Source organism: Nicotiana tomentosiformis, chromosome 5 (genome assembly GCF_000390325.3).
Source record: "Nicotiana tomentosiformis chromosome 5, ASM39032v3, whole genome shotgun sequence".
Taxonomy (NCBI): domain Eukaryota; kingdom Viridiplantae; phylum Streptophyta; class Magnoliopsida; order Solanales; family Solanaceae; genus Nicotiana; species Nicotiana tomentosiformis.
This window is the reverse complement of record NC_090816.1, coordinates 35404631-35430057: the sequence shown is the minus strand read 5'-3', so window position 1 is coordinate 35430057 and position 25427 is coordinate 35404631. Positions and strand designations below refer to the sequence as shown.

The following is a 25427-nucleotide window of genomic DNA, read 5'->3' as shown; positions in this document are numbered from 1 at the left end:
ATGACCTGATCTGTCATTTTTAGCATTAGCATTTAGTTAGGTGGTTTGAGGTATTGAATAATTTCATATGATGTATTACGACTTGTGTGTATGGTTGGTTTCGATGTTCGAAAGGTTCGGGATTGATTTGGAAGAGAAATTTGTTTTTATTGGAGGCTTAAAGTTGAGGATTTGACCAAGGTTTGACTTTTGTATAAACAGTCTCAGATATGTGTTTTAATGATTCCAATAGGTTTGCATGGTGATTTTGGACTTCGGCATGTGTACTGATTTGGATTTTGGAGTTCCTAGGTAGATTTGGCTCTTTTTGGTGAATGTTGGCAATTTGAAGGTTCAGAAATAACCTAAGTTTGACCGAGAGTTGACTTTGTCGCTATCGGGTTCAGAACTTGTGTGCAGTGTTTGGTCTCAATCCAAGTTGATTTGATGAGAATTGGACGCTTAGTTGCGATTTTGGAAGCTCTTGAGTTTCATTATGATTTTGATGCACTTTAGTGTTCGATTCGTGGTTTTATATGTTATTTTGATGATCTTAGAGTGCAAGCAAGCTCGTATGAGGTTTATGTACTTTTGTTTAGACAACTTAGCATACAGCTTATGCTCCCTGAGCATGTGTATACCGTTCGCAAATGCTCTATGTGCTCTACTTCTAATCGAGAATACACCAAAATATCATCTATGAACACGATCACAAAAATATCCAAAAATGATCTGAACACCCGATTCATCAGATCCATAAAAGTCGTTGGTGCATTGGTTAGGCCAAAATACATAACAAGAAACTCGTAATGGCCGTATCGGGTCTGGAAGGCTGTGTTCGGAATGACTTCTTCCTTGACTCTTAAGTAATGATACCCAGATCTGAGGTCAATCTTTGAAAATACCTAGCACAATGCAATTGGTCAAATAGGTCATCAATCCGAGGAAGCGAATACTTGTTCTTAATGGTCACCTTATTCAGTTGTTGGTAATCAATACACATCCTCAACGAACGGCCTTTCTTATGAACAAATAACATTTGGCCACACGGCGAAGTGCTAGGTCGGATGAAGCCCTTATCTAGAAGGTCCTTTAGCTGAACTTTCAGCTCCTTCAACTCAGCAAGAGTTATCCTGTAAGGAGGGATAGATATCGATTGCACGTCGGGAAGCACGCTGATTGCAAACTCGATCTCTCTCTTGGGAGGGATATGCGGGAGCTCCTCAGGAAATACATCAAAACATTCATTAACAATCGGGACTGACCGAAGGGTTGGAGGCTCTGCCTTCGCGTCCTGCACTCACACTAGATGATAAATACATCCTTCGGGCCTTAAAGTAAGAAATAAACTTCCCTTTCAGAGCTGCAACATTACCATTCCATTCAATAATGGACTCTCCTAGTTAAAGCGAATGACTTTCTTCCAACAACTCACATTAGCATAACAAGAAGCCAGCCAATCCATTCCCATAACAATATCAAATTCTACCATTTCTAATTTATTCAAATCAGCTAAGGTAAGATGATCATAAATTATCACATTGAAACCTCGATATACCCGCCTAGCTATCACGGACTCACCTACGGGCGTAGATACTTCAAATGGCTGATGTAACAATTCAGGTTCTTTACCATATTTACCAGCAACAAATGGAGTAATATACGACAAGGTAGAACCTGGATCTATCAAAGCATACACATTCACGGAGAATACGAATAGTATACGGACAATATACCTATAACCACATCCGGTGATGACTCTAGGTTTTGTTGTCCTGAAAATGCATAAATGCAATTCTGTAGTCCACTAGAGCAAGACACTCCACCACTACCTCTACCTCTTCCAACCGATGGTTGCATGCCTTGCTCATGAGGGCATATTGATGATAAAGAAGCTGCTACAGATCCAGTTGGCGCCATCATAATACTCCCACCTCTCACTAGGAAAAAAGGGATAATGTGGCTGGGTTGCCCACATGAATAGCATAAATCTGAACCTTGGCGACATGGACCAAAATGGTTCTAACCACATCAGTCACAATACGGCATCAGTGGTCTTACTTTATTAGGATCTGTACTGTACTGTGAGCTCTGTCCCCAGAAAATTTGACTCTGATCAGAATAAATGATCTGATCACGGCGCGGATCCTGGAACTATAATGATACACTAGCCAACGGATGAGATGGATGTCGAGGAATCGAAGGTCCAAACCCACCTCGAGACCCTTCCGTATAGCCTGTGACTCGAGCTTTCTTATGTCGGCCCCGATCATGCTCCCTAGTGACCCGTTGTTGCCTCTTACGATGTTCCAATTTCTACACATAGTCTTGATGCGAGCAATGTCCATATTCAGTTCAGATAAGCAGTGGTACACTCGTTAATCAAATGTTGTCCCAACCCACCCGCAAATTGATGTACTCTATCACTTATCTCAGCCACAATTTAAGGGGCATATCTAGCCAAGGAGTCCAATTGCATACTATACACCCGGACACTCATATTGCCCTATTCTAAACGTAAGAATCTATCTTTCCTGACTCGATGAAGCTCAACAGGAAAATATTGCTGCAAAACTACCTCACAAAACTCCCTCCATCCTGTTGGTGAAGCAAGAGGTCCCCCTAGACTGATCCCAAGTTTCATACCAAATCACAGCAACATCTTGCAATCTACAAGAAACAAGCTTTACATATTCAGTGTCTGTAGCATGCATAACTTGTAAAGTCTGATGCATCTGATCTAGAAAACTCTGGGGATGTTCATTTGGATCTTTCCCTGTGAATACTGGGGTCTAGGTTAATAAAATCCCAAACTCTAACGCTAACTGCTCTATCTGAGGTGGCAGGGGCCTGACGCTGGGCTTGCGAGATTACTAATTGAGTTAATAGTTGCACAACACTTTTCATATCTAAATCCTTGTTAGGAGCAATCGAGGGAGGAATTGAGAGTACATTAGTTTCTTTTTGTCGTTACGGGGCTAGTGGTGTTGTCCCTGAAACCTGAGTATTAGCCTCATTATAAGGTTCACGTTGATCTATGTATGCAGGTGGCACTCGACCGGTGCCCTCCCCTACTTCATCATCTAATCTTTGAACAACTGCCTGACGTCTCATAGTGGGAATCGCTATAAACATAAACAAGATGAGGATTATAAGTGAATACTTATGACTCAACTCTATCTCGCATCCAGATCATAAAGAAAGGTATCTTCCCTAGATACCGTGTAGCCTCCTATTTATAAGTATGGTGTATGACATACCCATAAATAAGACTCTACCGAATACGGCTTGTAGACTCCCTAAGACAAACCTAATCTGAAAATCAAGTTTGTCACACCCTAACCACGGGAGATGCGACCGGCACACGACGTCCGAAGGCCCGTGCGAACCAATGTCCATACTTAGACCTTTCAACATGAAATCAAGGCTAACAAGGCTTCCACGTACAATACCAAAATTTAAAAAAATAAGGTTCACAACTGACTTTGGGAGAAATTTTCAACATTATATATATATATATATATATATATATATATATATATATATATATATATATATATATGTGTGTGTGTGTGTGTGTGTGTGTGTGTGTGTGTGTGTAGTTGTTGCCAATAGAGTCACAACCAACATGTACATATACACCGGACGCTAGTTTGCAAGACTCTAAGAGTTTCATATCATATAACTTGGTCGGGACAGGGCCCCACCATACCCAAAACAACAGAAACACATGCTTCGGTACCTATCGACTAACGTACAGCTACTCCGTAGAAGTGAAGTGCGATAACCAATAGTTGGAACATGCACCCTACCGGAAAGGGATGTCACCGGGTCTATCTGTACCTATGGGCATGAACGCAACACTCAAAAAGAAAAGGGAATCAGTATGAAAGATGTACCGAGTAGGTAAAGTTGTGTATGTAAACCAAAAATATAACATAAGAGGTATGAATACACAATTTTGACCTAGACACCAAAGACAAGACATCAGGGGCGTGCACTTCACTAACTATCAATCATTAATGCATGTAGTTTTTTAAAACGATTAGTCACTCATTGGGGCTATGCATCAAATATAATATAAAATTATTCTGTCACTCTTTGGGAAATATCATCTCATATCGTACCCGGCCTTATAGAAGACTCGGTAAAGTCTTATGTCTTCATCACATTGTACCTAGCCTCAGGAGGTCTCGGTTGTGCCCTGACTCAACAACATTCGGTAACATTACATAACACATCATTTCTTACACGGTCTCATCAGGAACTCGGTGATATTGTCTAATACTTCATTTCGTACCCGGCCTCATCGGGGGATCAGTTAAGTAAAATAGATACCCATATATAAAAGTAAAATGCAAGGCTAGTTACAAGAGATATCAAAGTTAGACTCAGGATGAACCACAGTTAACAACCTCAAGATATCATCTGAAAACATCTTAGACTGGACGAGAAAATGCTACTGGTAAAGAACATACAAGAACGTGAACAATGTTTCAAGAAATACTTAGACCAATTCAGGCTTACAACATAAGGATCATCTGGAAAGAAGTACTTGTATCAAATCATGGCAAGGAAGAAGATCGCCTTACATACCTTGTTGAAGAACTAGCTATACTTCTTGAATTCTTACGCTTTTATGGTGATTATCTTTGCCTCAAAGGAATCTCCAACATCAGTATAACAAGAAGATAGATGATACGATGATGATCTCAAGATTCTTTACGCTAAATCCTACTAGATTCGCCTTTTATTTAACCTTGAATTATTTAGGAATTCTTAAAGGGGTTTAAGAGCGTTTTGGGTGAGCTAAAGCTGGTGATATATTCTAGAAGTGAAAGAGAAGAATGCTATACTGCCTTTTTATACCAAGTCTAGTAATTCCACCGCCCCAAGTGCCAAACGGGTTGCCTCACACCGGCCACTGCGCCCGTTGGGGCAGCTAGTATAATTTGATCAAATACAATCACCTCTTTGTCCTCATAACGTGTCACCGACCGATTGATTGAGCCAAAAACCTCATTAATTATCAATTTCATATGTTGGGGGAGGAGAGTGTGGGGTGTAACAAAACTAACTATGATGAAACAAACTATATTACATAATTTGGGGTAATGAACGAAACGATAAGATTCACTATATTTTATAAATTCATAAGTAACTACGAAAATTCATTCTACCTATAGAAGATTTATAAACTTATTTGACTAATTTGAATGAACTCAAAAGATTAATTTCAAACTATGATGCCACATACTGTGTCTTACAATATGTATTAAAGAATGCGAAATCTTATGAAATTAAAGAATACGGATCATATAGTCACAACAACAACAACAACCCAGTAATATCTCATGTGTGGGATCTGGGGAGGGTAGTGTCACGATCCATTTTCTGAACAAGCCGTGACCGGCACCCGATCACTAATCTTGACCGAGCGAACCATCTGCGTTTATCAAATCTATTACAACTTCAAACTTTATATGTAACAAGGTAATACTTTACCCAAATGTTTTTAATTAATTTAAACATTTAGAATAAACCAACTCAAAAACTTTATCATAGTAGCCACTGAAATACTGCTAAGTTATTATCAAAAATATCTGAATCTTAGCCCATCAACTGTGTCTATGAAACCTCTATTGATAAACAAACACACTGCTTAGGATATGAGATTGCCTAGCTAGTTCTGTAAGTAAACAAATAAATAACTAAATAAAGATGACTCAAAGCAATACTCCACGAACAAAAGCGGAGCTCATCAATAGTACTGGAAGAGAGGGAAGTCCTAACATGTACCCTGCTCGCCTGCAAAATAGGTTCTTACATTGTACCGCAGACCAACGTAGGTTCCCAAAGGAGAACGTCAGTACTATCCATTGTACTCAGTGAGTCTCAACGACAGGGGACGAAACTTTAATAAAATATACATTACGAACAAAGATTCTAAATACATGGAAAAAAACATAAAGCTTCTAAGAACAATTCTAAAATAATTGCATAATAGCAGTTTATGAATATTCTAAAAGAAATTATTTTCTTTTTATTTCTTATCTAAAAAAATACTTCACTTTATGCTTTGGGAGTTCCAACTATTCTGACTTATTTCTATCTTAGTCACCGTGTGATCGGCGCGGGTTCGATCCCAACCTGATCGAATAGGCCCAATCCACGAAGTGCCACTCGCTTCATGATTCTTAGCGCTCATGTATCATACCTTAGTCTGGCTAAATAAATTCTCAGCAATAAGACCCTCGGCTCATGTGCAACCTACTTTGGTACAAGTAGTTTTAGGAAGTCAACGCTTTGGTCAGGACCCTCGGCCTAGACGATGAAAAGCATGGCTTTAGAATGAAATAAACATTCAAAAGTATTTCTAAATATTCTTCCTTCTTCATGAATTTTCAACATGAAAATGGCATATAAGAATAACACAAAAATTTAAAAATTTATGCACATATATCATAATAAATTATCTAAACTTTAGCTAGAATAATTTTAAATTAATAGTTACTCACTAGCTCCAATTAAGTACATATTAACTCTATTAAGCAATTCATCAAACACCTTGTATGTGTGTTTTTTGAGTTAAACCACTTTAATAAAGGGTTATATCAACTCACCTCAAAACTCCTCGAGCCAATACGTAGGCCCCAGTCTAATTTATACCCGTCAAACAATTGATTCTATAACAACCAGTGTATTTTAATTAATTTCAAAGTTTCACACATAAACATGGAATCTACTGTTGATACAGAGAAAGAAGGGAATTAACTATCTAATTCTTATGCTGTAGGATAATTATGAATAGAAAATTTTATATACTTGCGTTCAAGAACTAGTTATGTGTAAAGAAGCCTAAAAATTTCTTTGTCTGTGTGAATAGTCGCTGGAACTTGTTGCCTCTGTTTCTGTCCTTAAAAGTCTAATTATTGAATTTGTTTCTTTGTATTCTATGGGCTTTAAGCCTTTTCATCCAAGGCATTTAAGCCTTTTCCCTTGCCCTTACGTACACACTACTCTATGGGCTTTAGGCCCAATTTTAAGTGTCTAACTTTTTTTTTATACATAAGTAGTATTTAATTATACCTACTTTTAATAATATTCCTCTAATTGTATATTCAATTATTTATAAATAGAGAAGTAACTTAAAAATCAATCACAAGGGTTTAAATCTGTAATAGAAGTATAATTTAAGAATAGAAAAAAACTAAATTCTATGTTGAGCGTGTCTTAAAACTTTTATAAATTTGAGGAGTGTTACAATCTTCCCTCCTTAAAAATATTCGTCCTCGAATGTTGACTCACTTGAACTTCTTAAGTTTTCTTAGCACTGCTCACTTTTCCAAGGGACTCAAATTTTGGCTAACTCTCTATATTTTTAAAAATTTCGGCAGAGTCTCCCCTATAAATTGGACTATCCAAAACAAATCCATGTCACCAGTACCACAACTATAAAAACAACAACCAAATATACCATACCAGTCTATTCATAGGCACCATACATAGCTCATAAATTAATTACTCACACTCCGGCAAGGAGGTACCACAATAACCAACAAAAATCTAAAGCACAACACTTTAGCAAAAGTAATCACTTTAATGAATTAAATGCACTCTGGCATTGTACTAAATTATTTAATAACAAAATATACTCTGACAGAAATTAAATTACTTCAACAACTAAAATAATCTAGCAAGGACATAAATACATGCTAACTTGTATTTAATAAATGAAATATAAATGACAAGCCAAACCTAGGTTCACATACCTTGTTCCTCAAATAAATAAGGATACTTCTTCCTCATATCTTCCTCGACCTCTCACATAGCCTATTTTGAATCATGATTACTCCACAAAACTTTTACCGATGCTATATCTTTTGTTCTTAACTTTCTTACTTGCCTATCGAGGATTTCTATAGGTACCGCTTTATAAGTCAAGCCTTCTTTAATTTCTATGGTATCGGCAGGTATTATATATGACTCATCATGAATGTATTTTCTAAGCATAGACACATGAAAGACATGATGAACAGAGGACAACTCAACGGGCAATGCTAGCTCATAAGCCATGTTTTCCTTCTTTTCTATAATCTCATAAGGTCTGATAAATCTAGGACTAAGTTTCCCTTTCTTAGCAAACCTCATAACTCTTTTCATTGGTGAAACTTTCAAAAACAACTTGTCACCAACCATGAACTCTAAGTCACGATGCCTCTTGTCAGAATAGGACTTTTGACGACTCTGAGCCGCTTTTAGTCTTTCTCTGATTAGCTGGACTTTCTCTAAGGCCTCACAAACAAACTCTGGATCAATCAACGACACCTCTGCTGGTTCAAACCAACCGACTGGAGACCTGTATCTTCGACCATACAACACTTCATAAGGAGCCATACCAACACTGGCCCGATAGCTGATATTGTAAGCAAATTCTATAAGTGGCAAGTGGTCATCCCAATTACCTCCAAAATCTATAACACATGCTCGCAACATATCTTTGTGTCTGAATGGTCCTTTCTACCTGACCATTGGTCTGTGGATGGAAAGCGGTGCTCAAATTGACCTTGGTACCTAATCTTTTCTGAAATGCCTGCCAAAAATGCGTCGTGAACTGAGGGCCTCTAACAGATATGATTGAAACTGGAGTACCATGCAATTGGACTATTTCTTTGATGTACAATTGTGCATACTGCTCTGCAGAATCTGTCGTCTTTACTGGTAGGAAATGTGCGGACTTTGTCAGTCAGTCTACAATAACCCAAATTGAATAATGCTTATGGTATGTGCGAGGTAGACCTACTACAAATTCCATATTAATCATCTCTCATTTCCACGGTGGTATCTCTATATCTTGAGCTAGGCCACCAGGCCTCTGATGCTCGGCTTTGACTTGCTGGCAATTCAAATATTTGGCCACATGATCTTCGACTTGCTTCTTCATTCCTTTCCACCAATACAACTCTTTTAAGTCCAGATACATTTTGGTAGCACCTGGGTGGATAGAGTACCTCAAACTGTGAGCTTCTTCTATTATGGCCTTCCTAAGCCCATCTACATCAGGCATACATAACTGATCATTCAACTTCTAAACTTCATCACTTCCTAGAGTGAAAGCGGTGATTTCTTTGTTTCTAACTCCTTCTTTTAACTTCACTAAGTACGGATCTTTGTCTTGCTTAGCCTTAACATGCGCAACTAGAAAGGATTGCGCTAAGGCATAAGCAGTTATACCTCCTTCTTCGGTCTTATCCAATCTAATTCCATCATTTGCTAGTTTTTGAATTTCTTGACCCAAAGTTCGCCTTTGTACTGCAATATGGGCCAGGATACCCATTGACTTCCTACTAAGTGCATCTGCTACCATATTAGCTTTGCCCAGGTGATAAAGGATATTGATATCATAATCCTTCAATAGTTCGAGCCACCTTCTCTGTCTCAAATTTAATTCTTTTTGCTTGAAAATGTACTGGAGGCTTTTGTAATCTGTAAACACTTTAGAATGCTCGCCATAAAGGTAGTGTCGTCATATCTTTAATGCAAACACCACTGCTGCAAGCTCCAAGTCGTGTGTGGGGTAGTTCTTGTCCTGATTCTTTAACTGCCTGGAAGCATAAGCAATAACTTTTTCATTTTGCATCAGAACACAACCGACACCAACTCTAGAGGCTGCTACAACATACTGTGAACCCACCCGAACCCGTCGGCAAGGTTAACACAGGTGCAGTGGTCAACCTCTTCTTTAACTCTTGAAAACTCTACTCACAAGCGTCTGACCACTGGAACCTAACTGCTTTCTTGGTCAACTTAGTTAATGGAGCTGCAAGTGAGGAAAATCCCTATACAAACCTTCTATAGTAGCCAGCTAACCCCAAGAAACTCCTGATTTTGGTTAGCGTTGTCGGCCTTGGCCAGTTTTTGACTGCTTCTGTCTTCTGAGGGTCTACTTTTATGCCTTCACTAGATACCACGTAGCCTGAGAATGCCATTGACTGCAACTAGAACTCATATTTTGAAAGCTTGGCATAAAGCTCATTCCCCTTTAAGGTCTACAAGGCTATCCTAAGGTGTTCTACATGCTCATCCTTGCTCTTAGAGTATACCAAAATATTATCTATAAACATGATAATAGAGGTATCAAGGAATGGCTTGAAAACTCTGTTCATGAGGTCTATGAACGCAGTTGGAGCATTTATCGACCCGAAGGACATTACTAGAAATTCATAGTGCCCGTAGCGAGTTCTAAAGGTTCTTTTAGATATATCCTCTTCTCTGATTCTCAACTGGTGGTACCCTGACCTCAAGTCTATCTTTAAGAAGTACTTTGCACCCTGAAGTTGATCAAATAAATCATCAATTCTTGGCAGTGGGTACTTGTTCTTAATGGTAACTTTATTCAACTATCGATAGTCGACGCACATTCTGAGAGACCCGTCTTTCTTCTTGACAAACAGGACCGGGGCACCCCACAGTGAAACACTCGGCCTGATGAAGCCCTTGTCAAGAAGGTATTTCAACTATTCTCTCAACTTATTAAGTTCTACTGGAGCCATACTATAAGGAGGTATAGATATGGGCTGAGTGCCTGGCATGAGATCGATGCCAAAGTCTATGATTCTTTCAGGAGGAAGTCCAGGAAGGTCATCTGGGAAAACTTTTGGAAATTCTCTAACAACTGGCACAGACTGAAGAGTTGGTGGTTCTAATTTTGGAATAATGATGTGAGCCAAATAGGCAATACACCCCTTACCGATCATTCGTTGTGCCTTAAGGTAAGAAATAAACTTGCCTACAAGCGATGCTGAACTACCCTTCCACTCTAAGACTTCTTCATTTGGAAATTGTAACCTGACTATCTTGGCACGACAATCTAACATGGCATAGCAGGAAGACAACCAATCCATACTCAGGATCACATCGGAATCCACCATTTCTAACATTATGAGATCGGCCTCGATGCTGCGACCTTGGACTGAAACTATACAACCTCTATAGACTCTGGTGGCTTCCACTGACTCGCCAACTGGAGTAGATACTAGGAATTGCTCACTAAGTTGTTCGGGTTCTAGCCCGAGGTTAATTGCAAAGTATGAAGTCACGTACGAAAACGTTGAACCTGGATCAATTATGGCATAAGCATTATGTGAGCAGACTAGTAGTATACCTGTAATAACTTCTGCAAATACCTCTGCACTGTGACGATCAAGTGTAGAAAACAAACGTGGCTGTCTCCCTCCCTGAGTAACACGATCTACACCTCTGCCTGCCCCATGCCCGGTCTGATTATGAGAACCACGAGCCTGAGTTGGTGCAACTGTAGAAGCTGAGGAACTAGAAGGATGAGTTGATCCCCCACTGAAATTATGTCACAAATTTGGGAAGTTTGCCTTTATATGACCACTGTCTCTGCAATGATAGCAACCGTGAAACCCGAGCTTGCACTGACCTGAATGTTTCCGCTTACATGTTCCACAAAGACCTTGTTGTTGTGAATGTTGCTCAACATGACTCTGGATATGTGAGGATGATGTCCTAAAATTCAGATTCTGGCGAGACTGGTTTCCATAACTCTGAGTACGTCTAAAGGAATACCCACCACCTGACTGATGACTGGACTGAGCTGGTGCTAATGACTCCTTATTGGAGGAACCCCTTCCACCTCCACTGGATGCACCATTAAACCTGCCCGCTGTTCGGGCTTTCTTATTATGCTTCTTTTCTTCTCTCCTTTATTATATGTCTTTTTCTAAGTGCTTGGCGAATCACACAATAGAGGAGAAAGTTGCCATTCCTACCGCTGCAGCTGATATTGTATCCTTAATGTGGTAAGCCAAACCACCAATAAACCTGCGAATCTTTGCTTTTTCTGTCTTAATGTGAGGAGCATGCTTAGCCAAACTTATGAATTCCATGTAGTACTCTTGCACACTTTTATTCCCTTGCTTGAGTTGCTCGAACTTTGTAGCCTTAGCTTCCCTATCCTCTTCTGGTATAAAATTAGCCATGAAGGCCTCTTCAAATTCTTCCCAAGTAGGCGGACCATCATCTTCATCTCATTCCTTTTCCCACATCTCAAACCAAGCGCCAGCCACATCTCTTAGCTGGTAAGAAGCCAGCTCCACGGCTTCATCATCAAATGCCTTCATCGCTCGGAGGGCTTTCTTGACATCCTCCAGCCACAACATTAGATCTTCATCACCTATAGTACCACGGAACAATAAAGGACTCAGCTTTAAAATATCATTCACTCTTGAGGACTCAAAATTATTCTGTCTATTTGATTGAGGTGGAATCTCATCTCTTCTCTCGTTCTGGTTGGTCATGAAGGCTTTAAACATCTCCATAGCACTGTTGACAGCATTAAACATCTGACCCGCCTCTGGAGATATAGTTTTCTAATCCGGAACTACTATTGGAGTTGGCTCTGGATCCTGAGGTACTTGCCTATCATGATCCACCCCTTTTTTATGTTCAACCTGGGGTACTTGAACCCCTTTTGTAGATTTACCCTTTCTTTTCTGAGTTGACACCTTCTTAGTTCTACCTTGAGCCACAGTAGTAGCAATAGTTTTTTGAGTAGCAACTTGAGTGTCGGTGTCAGAGTTGCGAGTACGAGCCATTTCTATGAGTTTTAGAGAAATGAATACATTAGAGAATTTCTTAGAGGTAAGATCTACTGCATGATCTAGAGTATGAAAAAATGACATTTTTTCTAAATGCTTGTAGCCTCCTACTTATAAGTATGGCGCGCTTCATACACATAAATAAGACTCTATTGCATGGCTTCATAGACCCTAGGACTCCATAAACCTGGCTCTGATACCAAGTTTGTCACGACCCATTTTCTGACCAAGCCGTGACCGGAACCCGATCACTAATCTTGACCGAGCGAACCATCTGCACTTATCAAATCTATTATAACTTCAAACTTTATATGTAACAAGGAAATACTTTATTCAAATACTTTTAATTAATTTAAACATCTAGAATAAACCAACTCCAAAACTTTATCGTAGTAGCCACTGAAATACTGCTAAATTATTATCAAAAACATCTTAATCTTAACCCATCGACTGTGTCTATGAAGCCTCTACTGATAAACTGACACACTGCTCAGGACATGTTATTGCCTGGATAGTTCTCCAAGTAAACAAAGAAATAACTAAATAAAGATGACTCAAAGGAATACTCCACAAACAAAAATGGAGCTCACCAATAGTACTGGAAGAGAGGGAAGTCCTAACCTGTAGCTTGCTCGTCTGCAAAATCGGTTTCTACGTTGTACCGCAGACCAACGTAGGTTCCCAAAGTAGAACGTCAGTACCATCCATTGTACTCAGTGAATCTCAACGACAGGAGATGAAACTTTAATAAAATATACATTACGAACAAAAATTCTAAATGCATGAAAAAAAACATAAAGTTTCTAAGAACAATTCTAAAATAATTGCATAATAGCAGTTTATGAATATTCTAAAGAAAATTATTTTCTTTTTATTTCTTATCTAAAAAATACTTCACTTTATGCTTTGGAAGTTCCAACTATCCTGACTTATTTCTGTCTTAGTCACCGTGTGATCGGCACGGGTTCGATCCCAACCTGATCGAATAGGCCTAATCCACGAGGTACCATTCGCTTCATGGTTCTCAGCGCTAATGTATCATACCTTAGGCTGGCTAAGTAAATTCTCAGCAACAAGACCCTCGACTCGTATGCTCCCTACTTTGGTACAAGTAATTTCAGGAAGTCAACGCCTTAGTCAGGACCCTCGGCCTGGACGATGACCCCTTCTCAGAATAGAGGATACTCCCAAAAAAAATTTCTTTCTAATACTTCTTCTTGTGACTTTTCAAGTCTAAATCTTTACTGGAACATCCTATACATACTCATATTGGTATCCCTAAATGTAAAGCATGGCTTTAGAATGAAATAAACATTCGAAAGTATTTCTAAATATTCTTCCTTCTTCATGAATTTTCAACATGAAAATAGCATATAAGAATAACACAAAAATTTAAATATTTATGCACATATATCATAATAAATAATCTAAACTTTAGCTAGAATAATTTTAAATTAATAGGTACTCACTCGCTCCAATTAATTACATATTAACTCTTTTAAGCAATTCATCAAACACCTTGTATGCGTGCTTTTGTGAGTTAAATCACTTTAGTAAAGGGTTATATCAACTCACCTCAAAACTCCTCGAACCAATACGTAGACCCCAATCCAATTTATACCCGTCAAATAATCGATTCTACAATAACCAGTGTATTTTAATTAATTTCAAATTTTTACACCTAAACATGGAATCTACTGTTGATACAGAGAAAGAAGGGAATTAACTATCTAATTCTTATACTGTAGGATATTTGGGAATAGAAAATTTTATATACCTGCGTTCAAGAACTAGTTATTTGTAAAGAAGCCTAAACATTTCGTTGTCTGCGTGAATAGTCGCTGGAACTTGTTGCCTCTGTTTCTGTCCTTAAAAGTCTAATTATTTAATTTGTTGCTTTGTATTCTTTGAAACACAATCCCTTGTCCCCCTTTTCGTCCAAGGAATTAAGCCTTTTTCCTTGCCCTTACGTACAGACTACTCTATGAGTTTTATGCCCAATTTTAAGTGTCTTACTCTTTTTTTTTTTACTTAACTAGTATTTAATTATACCTACTTTTAATAATTAATAATATTAAAAGTATTAATATTTCCTTAATTATATATCCAATTATTTATAAATAGAGAAATAACTCAAAAATCAATAACAAGGGTTTAAATCTGTAATAGAAGTATAATTTAAGATTAGAAAAAAATTAAATTCTATGTTGAGCGTGTCTTAAAACTTTTATAGATTTGAGGAGTGTTACATGTAATATGTACACAGACCTTACCCCTACCCCGAGGGGTAGAGAGGCTATTTCCGAAAGACCCTCGGCACAAGGAGATGAAAAAGTGGCAATAGAACAATAACAACCACAAACATCAGGAAGACAGTGCCAGCAACCTAAGATCGCGTCCATATGGTCACAAATAGCTTTTAAATAATGCAAAAATATCATAACCATATAGTTTGTTATACAAACAACTTGACTAATTCGAAATATAATAATACACAATAGTTAAATAAAAAAATATATTTAATAACATCTTTAATTAAATTATGAAACACTTCTTTATAAACTCTGTCTGTTTTAATTTATTTGTCTTCTTTTCCCTTTTAGTATATTTCAAAATGAACATCTCTTTCTATATTTAGTATGCTTTTAATTCAAACGTTTTTAATTCAAACGTTCCTAATACTCTAGTGTCTTCTCCTACCTCTCGTACTTTCTGCTCCCTCTATTTGTTAATAGATGTAGGCCCAAACCCATAATATGTGTCTTTTAGAGACAACACTTACTTCATGGATAATCACTCAATTTTCATTTTATTACACCTAAGTCACTATATTGTGTAATGGAAAAGTCAGTATATGTTCCTCAGCGATGTAACTCCCAGTTCACTGTCCAAGCATTGAACTCTAGTGTTGAGGTAAGGCCCTTTCAATTTGCCCGTGTCAGTGTATGATTTCGTCCCACACTGTGGAGATTGATCTCGCCCTTCACAACACGATCTTGTTGTTTGATCTTTGCTACGATTTGAATTTATCGAATATGTGTCGAGATTGATCATGAGATCGAGCTTTAGCATAATGATAAAGTTATGCTTAGTGACATGTAAGTCTCGGGTTCAAGACTTAAAAACTTTATGTTGGTAGAAATGTAGAAGGAACGCTGCACACAGTATACTGTTTGTCCGTAAAACGGTACAGTTGAATTTATATATGATTTCTAGACAAGTAAATTAATTTGGTCCTGAAATAATACAATAATTGAAGAAATGTATAATACATAGCCTTGAAATATGGATGAAAACAGCAGAGATGATAATTCTGGGATAGTGTTTCCGGGCACAGCGATGATGAGATTAAAAAGCAAGAAGTAGAATTGTATAAAGCTTTGTATAGAATAGAGTGTAAGTTTAGCCAGAAAATTCGTGTCCTTTACAATGATAATTGAGCTCACTATTTATAGCTATTTCCACGGAAGAAAGTCCTACGATCATGTTCTCCTTAAATATCAATTATGAGGGTCATTGATCAATACGTAACGGTAAACATAAATGTCAAATTCTCTATAACGGACCGTCGCTCTTATTGCTGCAGAATATTTTCTATTAAATATTACCGGGCGCAGAACATTTAACACGCATTTATGAATGTTATCCTTTCTGATGACAAGCGGAATGGCTGCGTTCGGTCTTCGGTCATCCCTGTCTTGGGTTCCATGTGTCCTCCCTTTAAACGACCACATGGCATATCATATTTTATCCTATACATATAGTCCCCCTGCTTTCCGGTGACATAACTTTGTGTTATCGGGAAGTTGGTAGAAACACCTTTTTGGCTGGAATCACTATAACTCCCTCTGAAAGTCCGCGGCAGTTGATTAGACGCACGTTTCTCCATATTTAATGTCCCGAACACGCGTCATCCCATGATTTAACACAGCTTTTGCCGATTATCGAGGTATTCATGGCCATGAATTTAGCCGCCAAAATTTTACTTATAAGCCACATTCTTTTCCTTTTCGTTTCATAATTTCTCGAACTCCTGATTTGCATCTTTGCTTTCTATTCTTCCTCTAGTTTTCTTCAAACACAAAACCTTTTTCATCTTCTTTTTCAATAGCTTCTTCCTCTAAGTGTGTTGGTTCTACAAAGAACAAAAACAAAACTGAGGACTCTGTTCCTCCAATGGTAGGTTCCATCGTACCAAGAAGACTTAGTATTACGAAGGATTTTGAAGAGAAATTTCCTACTGCTAACCCCTGTACATGGGTTGTTAGTAGGTACCATTCTTCCATTCGTCCTTCCAGTATTCATGCTGTGAAGGAGGATTGTCACTGCCGTGAGTTAGATATTATTGCTCCTGATCTATCGGAACGAGTCACCCTTCCCAAGGAAGGTTTTACATACTTTTTCACGTATCCCTTTACTTTGGGTACGTTTTCTTTTAGCGGAGAGCTTGATTCCATGATTGCGGAGTTTGCCCTTGATTACCAGGTGTGTTTGGCACACGTAAGTCCTTCAGTGTGGAGGACGGTCGCCTGCCTACGGCGTTTATGCCAAGAAACTGGAGAGGAGCTAACCTTAGCTCATATGATGAATCTCTATTCCCCTAAAATCTTCCGCGGGGGAATAATAAATATTTAGGCCACCATGCTTTGTTGTCTAGCATGGATGATGACAACGACCGTGGGTAAATGGAGTGGTTCATTGCAGTTGCCACCAATGACATCATTCCGACAACGGCTTCATCCTTTACGGTCGCTTGGAACTGCACTCGTAAGTTCTTCGTATAGTATTTTATTTTGCTAGATATTCTTTTATGGTCGTATCATCTCTTCACCCTTCGCATTTTTCAACAACTCGATGGATCCCACCAGTGGTAGCAAGTTTGGACCAGTGGGTTCAAAAGAGTTTGGACGTCACAATGCCCTAAACTCGTTTATGGAAAGAACAAGCCCTTAAATACGGGGCCAAAAATCATGGTAATTTTAATTTACCTTGCTTCCATTATGAAGAACTTGGTTGAACCCTTCTGATTTGTTCATGAAATTAGGTCTACATGCGGGCTCTGTTGCTGTCCCCGAGGTGGACGTTTTTGGCTGATCTCGCTGATGCAGCGAGGCTGCTTCAGGAAGCACTTACTCAAACAGGTATCTCTGGGCCTGCTTCGGACGCAAACTCTTCTTTACGGAGTCCCCGGCCAGAAAATAAGCAACCAAAGAGAAGACATTCCTCTGTGGTCGAGGAAAAGAATAAGATGACAAAGACTGATGCCCCCGAATCATCTTCGATGGTGATGACGACTGATCCTCCTTCCCGGTCGGTTATAGACACCGTGATGATTGATGATGATGATGAAGTTGTTGATGAGGGAGCTTCTTTACATAGAAGGCGAAGATCCTTATCATCTCAATAGGATGCTTGACCTGTTGAGATAGTTACACCAACTGAAGATGATGTCTCGGTACTTTAGAGAGAATCTGATTTGGTAGAATATGCCAACTCCCGTTTTTGGACCCCAATTTCTGTAACTGGTGTTGCGGGGAAAAGTACCGGGTCCTTGTCGTCTTTGGTTGGTGAGCATCCAACAACTGACACTGCATTTGATGCAGCTGCCTCTCATTCTTTAACTCCATCACCTTCATCTCTACCTTCACCAACACCAGCAACTGCTACATCACTTCCATCTTCATCCACTCTTCCATCGACAGTTGCTACATCACCTCTATCGGCCGCACCTGACCATGAAGAAGGCATTCCTCTTCCACAGTCCCCAGTTCCTGGAAATTTGGGGTAAAATTATGCTGCCCCTTCTGGAGATCCGCAAAGGAGGAGGAACGTTACTCTTTCGATCTCTACCGGATGCAACTTGCTATCCCGGTCGGTGGAGCTTGCTAACTATCTGAAGCCTTTGGCTACAGAAAAAGACTGGGAAACAATTCAGGCACTCTCGGAAGAATGCTTGTTGAACAATGTCATGCACAACGCCGCAGCGATACGTTCTTTTCTCCCTTCATTACTTCTTCTACTTTTGTATGGAAGTATTCTAAGTTTTACTTCTTCTTGTCTTGTAGGCCAACTTTCTTTCTTCTGAAGGCCTTCAAAGGTTGATTCGTGAAAAGGAAGAACTTACTTCTGAACGGAATCATCTTTTGGTGGAAGGAGAACAAACTGTTCTCCGCCTCTCAGAACTAGAAACCAAAGCTACTGAGGCCGTTATTTTGGAGGCTCGTTTGTAGCAAAGCGAGCAAGAAGTGGTAATCCTTAGCCAAGAAGTTGGGCTACTGAGAGTTAGATTTGATGAAGCCAAGGCCAAATGGGCTGAAGTCCAGGACGTCGTTCTTGCTGCAACCGAGTGCAAGGCTATTGTTGCCGATAAAGTAACTAACTTAGAAGCAGCCTTGAACTCCAAAATCGAAGAGCTTGCTGCTGCGGGGGTGAAACACGCCCAACTAGAAGAGAAGTACAGAAAAACTATCGAGCATAACACGCTCTTTAGTTCAACTGTTTGCGGCCTTGACGCAAGCCTCAAGTGTGCTAGATCCGCCGGGAAAGCCTTTCTGCCGAGGTTTCCCAACTCAAAGAAGAACTTAAGCGTCGAGCGGCTTCCCTCGTTGTTGAAAAAACTTATTTCATGTACAGCATGAGGAGAAAAACCTTGGAAGAGGCCAAAGCTGGTATCATTAAAGTTGATGCCGAAGTTGCTAAGGCCTGAGAGCTTGAGTTGGCTGCAAAAATGGACTCCTGGCGCAGTCTGATGCTCCAGGTTCTTCCGATTCCGGTTTCGAGATTTCGAAAACTGAAGAGGGATCGGAAGGCGATGATGCTAAAGACCAAACTGGGGGAAACGTTGAGCCATCGGTGGAAACACCTACTTTCCCCGGGGATGCAGATTCTTCTCTTCCTCCTGGTTTTGGAGGCGCTGTAGTTTAGCTTTTTCTTTCTTTTCCCATTTTGTACTTTTATCATTTTGGTCTGTTCTTGTAAATAAAGACATATTTTTTTCTCAAGTATCGTTGGAGTCTTACTTTCGTTTGAATATCATGCAAGTCTTTAACTTTTGCAGTTGCTCAAGCATTCTGTGCATGTCATTCTATTCGCGCTTTACTATGTGTAGTCCTGGATGCCTTTTCTTCTGAGCATTTTGGTTCCGAGTATTATAGCTTTTATGTGAAGTTTTCTGTGAATATTTGTGTGAGTTTCCCTTTTATGTGAGGTTTTCTATGAATATTTGCACAAGTTTCCCTTTTACGTGAGGGTTTCTATGAATATTTGTGCAAGTTTGCTTTTTGCGTCCTTTTCATATGCAGCTTCAGGTGTATTTTTCCCCGATGGCATTTTAGATTCCGGGCATTGATTTTTCCGGAATCAACCTTTTAACGTGAGGGTTTTTATAAAAGAGGGCCCTCCTATGTTTACGGTGCTCTTGAAGAGGATGTCTCCTGTTCATTACGGCACTAACATTTGAAGTACTTGTTTAACTTTCAAATGACAAAGTTAGCTCATCGTTCAGATAAGAAACAAGATAAAAGCAAAAGGATTTTATTTTATTCCTTCTATTTCAAAAAATACATAAGCATCTTGCTATGCAGAAAAGAAATTGCCATTACTTGTGGCTATCTTGTACAACTTATTTCTACGGGGCTGGCTGCGCAGTCCCCAGTCCCGATGATGCATTTAGTTTCCGGATTTTTGGTCCCCGGTTGACGTGGCATTTATTGTTGTTGTATCCTCATATCATCCCCCCCCCCCAGTGTTCGAATGCGAAGAGTGCGAATTGGAACACTGGAAGTCTTGTATCTTCAAAGATTACACTAATGAATTGCTAGGTAATCCTTCACTCGGAAACATACCTTACTTCCCCTTAGGAATCCATGCTATCGAGTGAAAGAATACCTAACAGTCCTCTAGTGGTTTGTGCTCGTGAACGATCGGGTAACCCTTGTTCGGTAGCAAACTTAACTTCCCGGTGGGAATTTGCTATCGAACCAAAGATTATCTAATCGTCCCCGAGTGGAAGCTTGTTTGTTTGCCTTGTTATCAAAGGTCTTATTGTTGTTGTCTACTCAATATGCTTTCCGTCACTGCCTCATTAAAAACCTTGCTAGAAAAACCCAATTGGGCCAAATACTGAACGAAGAAAAAAAGAGTGCAACACATACTTTCCGCTTGAATAATATTCATCAGCAATAGTATCTTTTGAGTTGTGCCATGTTCCAGTTGCTGGACAACTTGTCTTCATTCTCGTTCTCCAACTCGTATGAACCTTTCCCAGTGATAGCAGAAATTCGGTAGGGACCTTCCCACGTTGGACCTAGCTTACCCGTGTTGAGCTCCCTTGTATTTTGGGTTACTTTCCTCAGAACCAAGTCTACTACTTTAAAATAGCGGAAGTTGGCTCTTCGATTATAATATCGCTCCATTCTCTGCTTTTGAGCTACCATTTTTATATGCGCCAAGTCCCTGCGTTCCTCGAGCAGTTCCAAGTTGATTAGCATTGCTTCGTCATTCGATTCTCCATTTGTCTGAGAATATCTCAAAGTGGGTTTGCCCACTTCTACCGGGATTAGGGCTTCAACATCGTAGACAAGGGAAAAAGGAATTTCTCATGTGCTTGATTTGGCCGTTGTTCGATAGGCCCATAGAACTCCGGGCAATTCTTCGGGCCATTTGCCTTTTGCTGCTTCCAACCTTTTCTTGAGGTTTTGAATAATCACTTTGTTTGTTGACTCCGCTTGACCATTTGCGCTCAGATGATAAGGAGAAGATGTGATCCTCTTTATTTTCAAGTCTTCGAGGAACTTTGTAACTTTTGCACCGATAAACTGTGGCCTATTGTCGCGTGCTATCTCTTTTGGTATTCCGAACCTAGAAATTATATTTTCCCACAGAAAATCGACCACTTCACTTTCTCCGGTCTTCTGATAAGAACCTGCTTCCACCCATTTAGAAAAATAATCAGTCAAAATTAAAAAAAAAACTTACCTTTCCAGGAGCTGGTGGCAGCGGTCCGACGATATCCATCCCCTATTTTATGAACGGCCATGGGGACAGAACCGAATGTAAGGGTTCTGCTGGTTGATGTACTAGTGATGCGTAGCGTTGACACTTATCACATTTTTGTACGAAATCTTGGCGTCTTGTTCCATGCGAGGCCAATAATATCCTTCCCATACCAATTTCAGCACCAATGACCCTGCGCCTGAGTGATTGATGCATATCCCTCTGTGGATTTCTCTCATGATATAGTCAGCTTCTGACACTCCTAAACACTGGGCCAACGGGCCTTGGAAAGATTTTCTATACAATTGTACTTTCCTGAAGTTATAACGTGCAACTTTGACGCGCAATGTCCGTAATGCTTTTGGATCGTCGGGAAACTTTCCGTGCTCGAGGTAGTTGATTATTTCATTTCTCCAGTCCCAGACCAGACTAGCCGAATTCATCTCATAGTACCCATCTATATCCAGGACTGAGCTCATCAATTGTACTACCGTTCCGGACTCCGATCCCTTTATTTTTATCGATGATCCTAAGTTTGCTAATGCATCCGCTTCTACGTTATCCACCCTCGGGATATGAGTAATTGACCACTCCCGGAATCGTGCCAAAAGAGCCTGGACCTTTACCATGTATTGTTGCATACGTTCTTCTTTGGTATCAAAGATCCCGTAAACTTGATTTACCACCAGTTGTGAGTCACATTTGATTTTGATAACCTCGGAATCAAGTCCCCGGGCCAATTCAAGCCCTACAATTAGAGTTTCATACTCTACTTCATTGTTAGTTAAAAGGATTGTTTTGATGGCCTGCCTTAAGGTTTCCCCCGAAGGTGTGATTAAGACTATTCTGAGACCGGACCCTTTTACGCACGAAGCTCTGTCCGTAAATAAGGTCCAAACCCTCGATATTGATTCCGGCACCATTACTACCTCCTTGGTTCCAGAGGTAGTAGTCCCGGACTAAAATCAGCCACGAAGTCAGCCAAGACTTGTGACTTAATTGAAGTCCTTGGTTTATATTCTATGTCGAATTTATTCATTTCAACGGCGCATTTGGCCAACCTACCAGAGAGCTCGGGTTTGTGGAGGATACTCCGCAAAGGGAAAGTAATCACCACAGCTATCAGGTGGCATTGGAAGTAGGGCCTCGGCTTCAAAGCGGCAACTATGAGAGCTAAGACCACTTTTTCCAAATGTGGGTAACGAGTTTTTGCTCCCATTAAAAATTTTCTAACGTAATAAATAGGAAATTACGTACCTTTGTCCTCCCAGACTAAGACCGCACTTACCGTAACTTCTGAAACCACGAGGTAGACTAGCAACGTTTCACCTTTTTTTGGTTTCGAGAGCAATGGAGGGCTTGATAAATATTTCTTCAGGTCCCTCAAAGCCTGCTGGCACTCCGATGTCCATTCAAAATTATTCTTCTGTTTAGCAATGTGAAGAAGCGATGACATTTTCCGACGACCGGGAAATAAACCTGCTCAAAGCTGCTAACCTTCCTGTGAGTCTTTGGACTTCCTTTACGTTTGACAATTGATCCAAGATATTGTCTATGGCCTTGAGTTTGTCGAGGTTTACATCAATTCCCCTTTGTGAGACCAGAAACCTCAGGAACTTACCAGAACTGACCCCAAAAACGCACTTCTCAGGGTTAAGTTTCATATTATGCTTCCTCAGGATGTCGAATATTTCTTGTAAATGATTAAGGTGGTCACCTGCATTCAAAGACTTCACGAGCATATCGTCTATATAAACTTCTATGGTCTTTCCTATTTGCTTTTGAAACATTTTATTTATGAGACGTTGATAAGTCGCTCCGACGTTTTTCAACCCAAAGGGCATTACATTATAACAGTATGTACCGAAATTCGTTATAAATGAAGTTTTTTCCTGATCTTTCGGGTTTATCTTAATTTGGTTGTACCCTAAATAAGCATCAAGGAAACTCATCAGCTCGTGCCCGGCAGTGGCATCAATCATTTGATCAATATTTGGCAATGGGAATGAGTCTTTCGGGCACGCCCTGTTAAGATCTTTGTAGTCTACTCACATACGAATTTTATTGTTCTTCTTAAGAACTACTACTACATAGGCTAACCAGTTCGGATATCTTACCTCTTGGAACGAACCGATTTTAAGTAAGCGGGTTATCTTTTTTTTGACGAATTTATTCCTGGCCTCGACAATAGGGCATTTCTTCTGCCTTACCGAATGTATGTTAAGATCCAAACTCAGCTTGTGCATGGCTATTTCCATCGGGATACCTGTCATATCCTCGTGCGACCATTCAAAACAATTAGCATTAAATTTAAGGAATTCAATAAAACCATACCCGAGCTTCGGGTGCAGTCCTGTCCCCAAATAGAATTTTCTTTCTAAGAATTCCTCGAACAATGCAACTTGCTCCAGTTCCTCCGCCATGGACTTTGTCGCGTCCGTCTCTTCTGAAACTTGGAAATATCTTGGCACCTGATGTTGTTCTGACAACTCTGTTTCCGAGCTAACTCCTACTAGTTCGGGAAGAGGTGTCGGTTCCTGTAATTGCTATGCCATGCGTTCGTTCCCTTTGCTATTGGAGACTAAGATTGCATTCATCTCCCTTACTTCCGGTTAATCACCTCTTATATGCTTGATTCCTTTGGGCATTGGAAACTTCAGTAATTGGTGATATATTGATGGTACAGCTTTCATTTTATGTAACCACGGCCTTCCCAAGATAATGTTGTATCCCATGTCACCATCTACTACTTAGAAGAGAGTTGTTTTCATTACTCCTTCAGCGTTCGTGAGCAGCAAGATCTCTCCCCAGGTCGTCACGCTCGCAAGGTTGAATCCAGCGAGGAGCTTTGTTGCCGGAATAATGCTTCTAGTGAGTTTAGCTTGTTCAATACTCTCCATTGTATGATATTAGCCGAACTTCCTGGATCCACTAGAACACGTTTAATCTTAAAATCTAACACATTTAAGGATATTACTAGTGCGTTGTTGTATGGTAACAACAATCCGTCTGCGCCCTCCTCTGTGAAAGTGATATCGTCTTCCCGGAGTCTTTTACTGTGAGTTATTGATAATTTTGTCTTCTTTGCTGCCGAAAAGGTGACCCCGTTAATCTCATTCCCACCGAAGATCATATTGATTGTTTGGCGTGGGTGTTCTTCTCCTGCTTTTGGAAGTTTCGCGTTGTCTCTGTTACGACCATAATTTTTCTTAGCTCGGTCACACAAGAATTCACTGAGGTGACCATTCTTCAATAATGATGCCACCTCCTCTCGGAGGTGTCGGCAGTACCCTGTCCGGTGAACGTTCGTCCTATGGTACTCGCACCATAAGTTTGGATCTCGCTGGCTGGAATTGGATCTCATAGGTCTCGGGAATCATGAATCTTTAATGTTTCTTATGGCTGACACCAACTCTATTATACTGACGTTGAAGTTATATTCCGATAATTTGGGGTAAGAGGAATCCCGAGACCCCGACGTCTCCTTATCCTGGAGTAATCTATTATTTCGACCACGATCAGTGCCTCTGTCAGTGATGAACTTGTTCGCTGCCCGGAAGTTTCTGCCACGGCCTTCGGTCCGCTCGTAGGGCAAAAGCTAGCCCCTCGAAGTCGGTCTATCATCGTCATAGTCATCCTTTGATTTTTCTCTATTTTTCTCCCGTCCTTTGGCCGATGATGTAGAACGGACCTGGTCATCTTCGATCCTTATCTTTGTCTCGTACCGGTTGTGTACATCTGCCCAAGTTGTTTCTTGAAACTCAAGTAGACTCTCCTTCCGCTTCCGGGAAGCATCTGAACTTATTGGATTCAATCCTTTGGTGAATGCTT

At 39.9% G+C, this 25427-nt stretch overlaps 1 protein-coding gene across 1 annotated transcript; it reads right to left on the bottom strand.

Moving 5' to 3' along the window:
• Positions 1-10496: 10496 nt before the first annotated feature.
• LOC138892156 (uncharacterized) lies at positions 10497-11984 on the bottom strand. The gene is made up of 2 exons (XM_070175858.1): positions 11746-11984; positions 10497-11334 (listed from the first exon to the last, which is right to left on the bottom strand). Exons 1-2 carry the CDS (start codon positions 11982-11984, stop codon positions 10497-10499), a joined length of 1077 nt encoding a protein of 358 aa, XP_070031959.1.
• Positions 11985-25427: the final 13443 nt, after the last annotated feature.

Bases quoted from the DNA above. Each gene is read 5' to 3' on its own strand.
- LOC138892156 (XM_070175858.1), bottom strand. From the start codon at position 11,984: ATGGCTAATTTTATACCAGAAGAGGATAGGGAAGCTAAGGCTACAAAG. The intron at 11,335-11,745 runs GTGATTCGCCAA...ACATAATTTCAG, and splicing joins GCAACTTTCTCCTCTATTGT to TGGGGGATCAACTCATCCTT.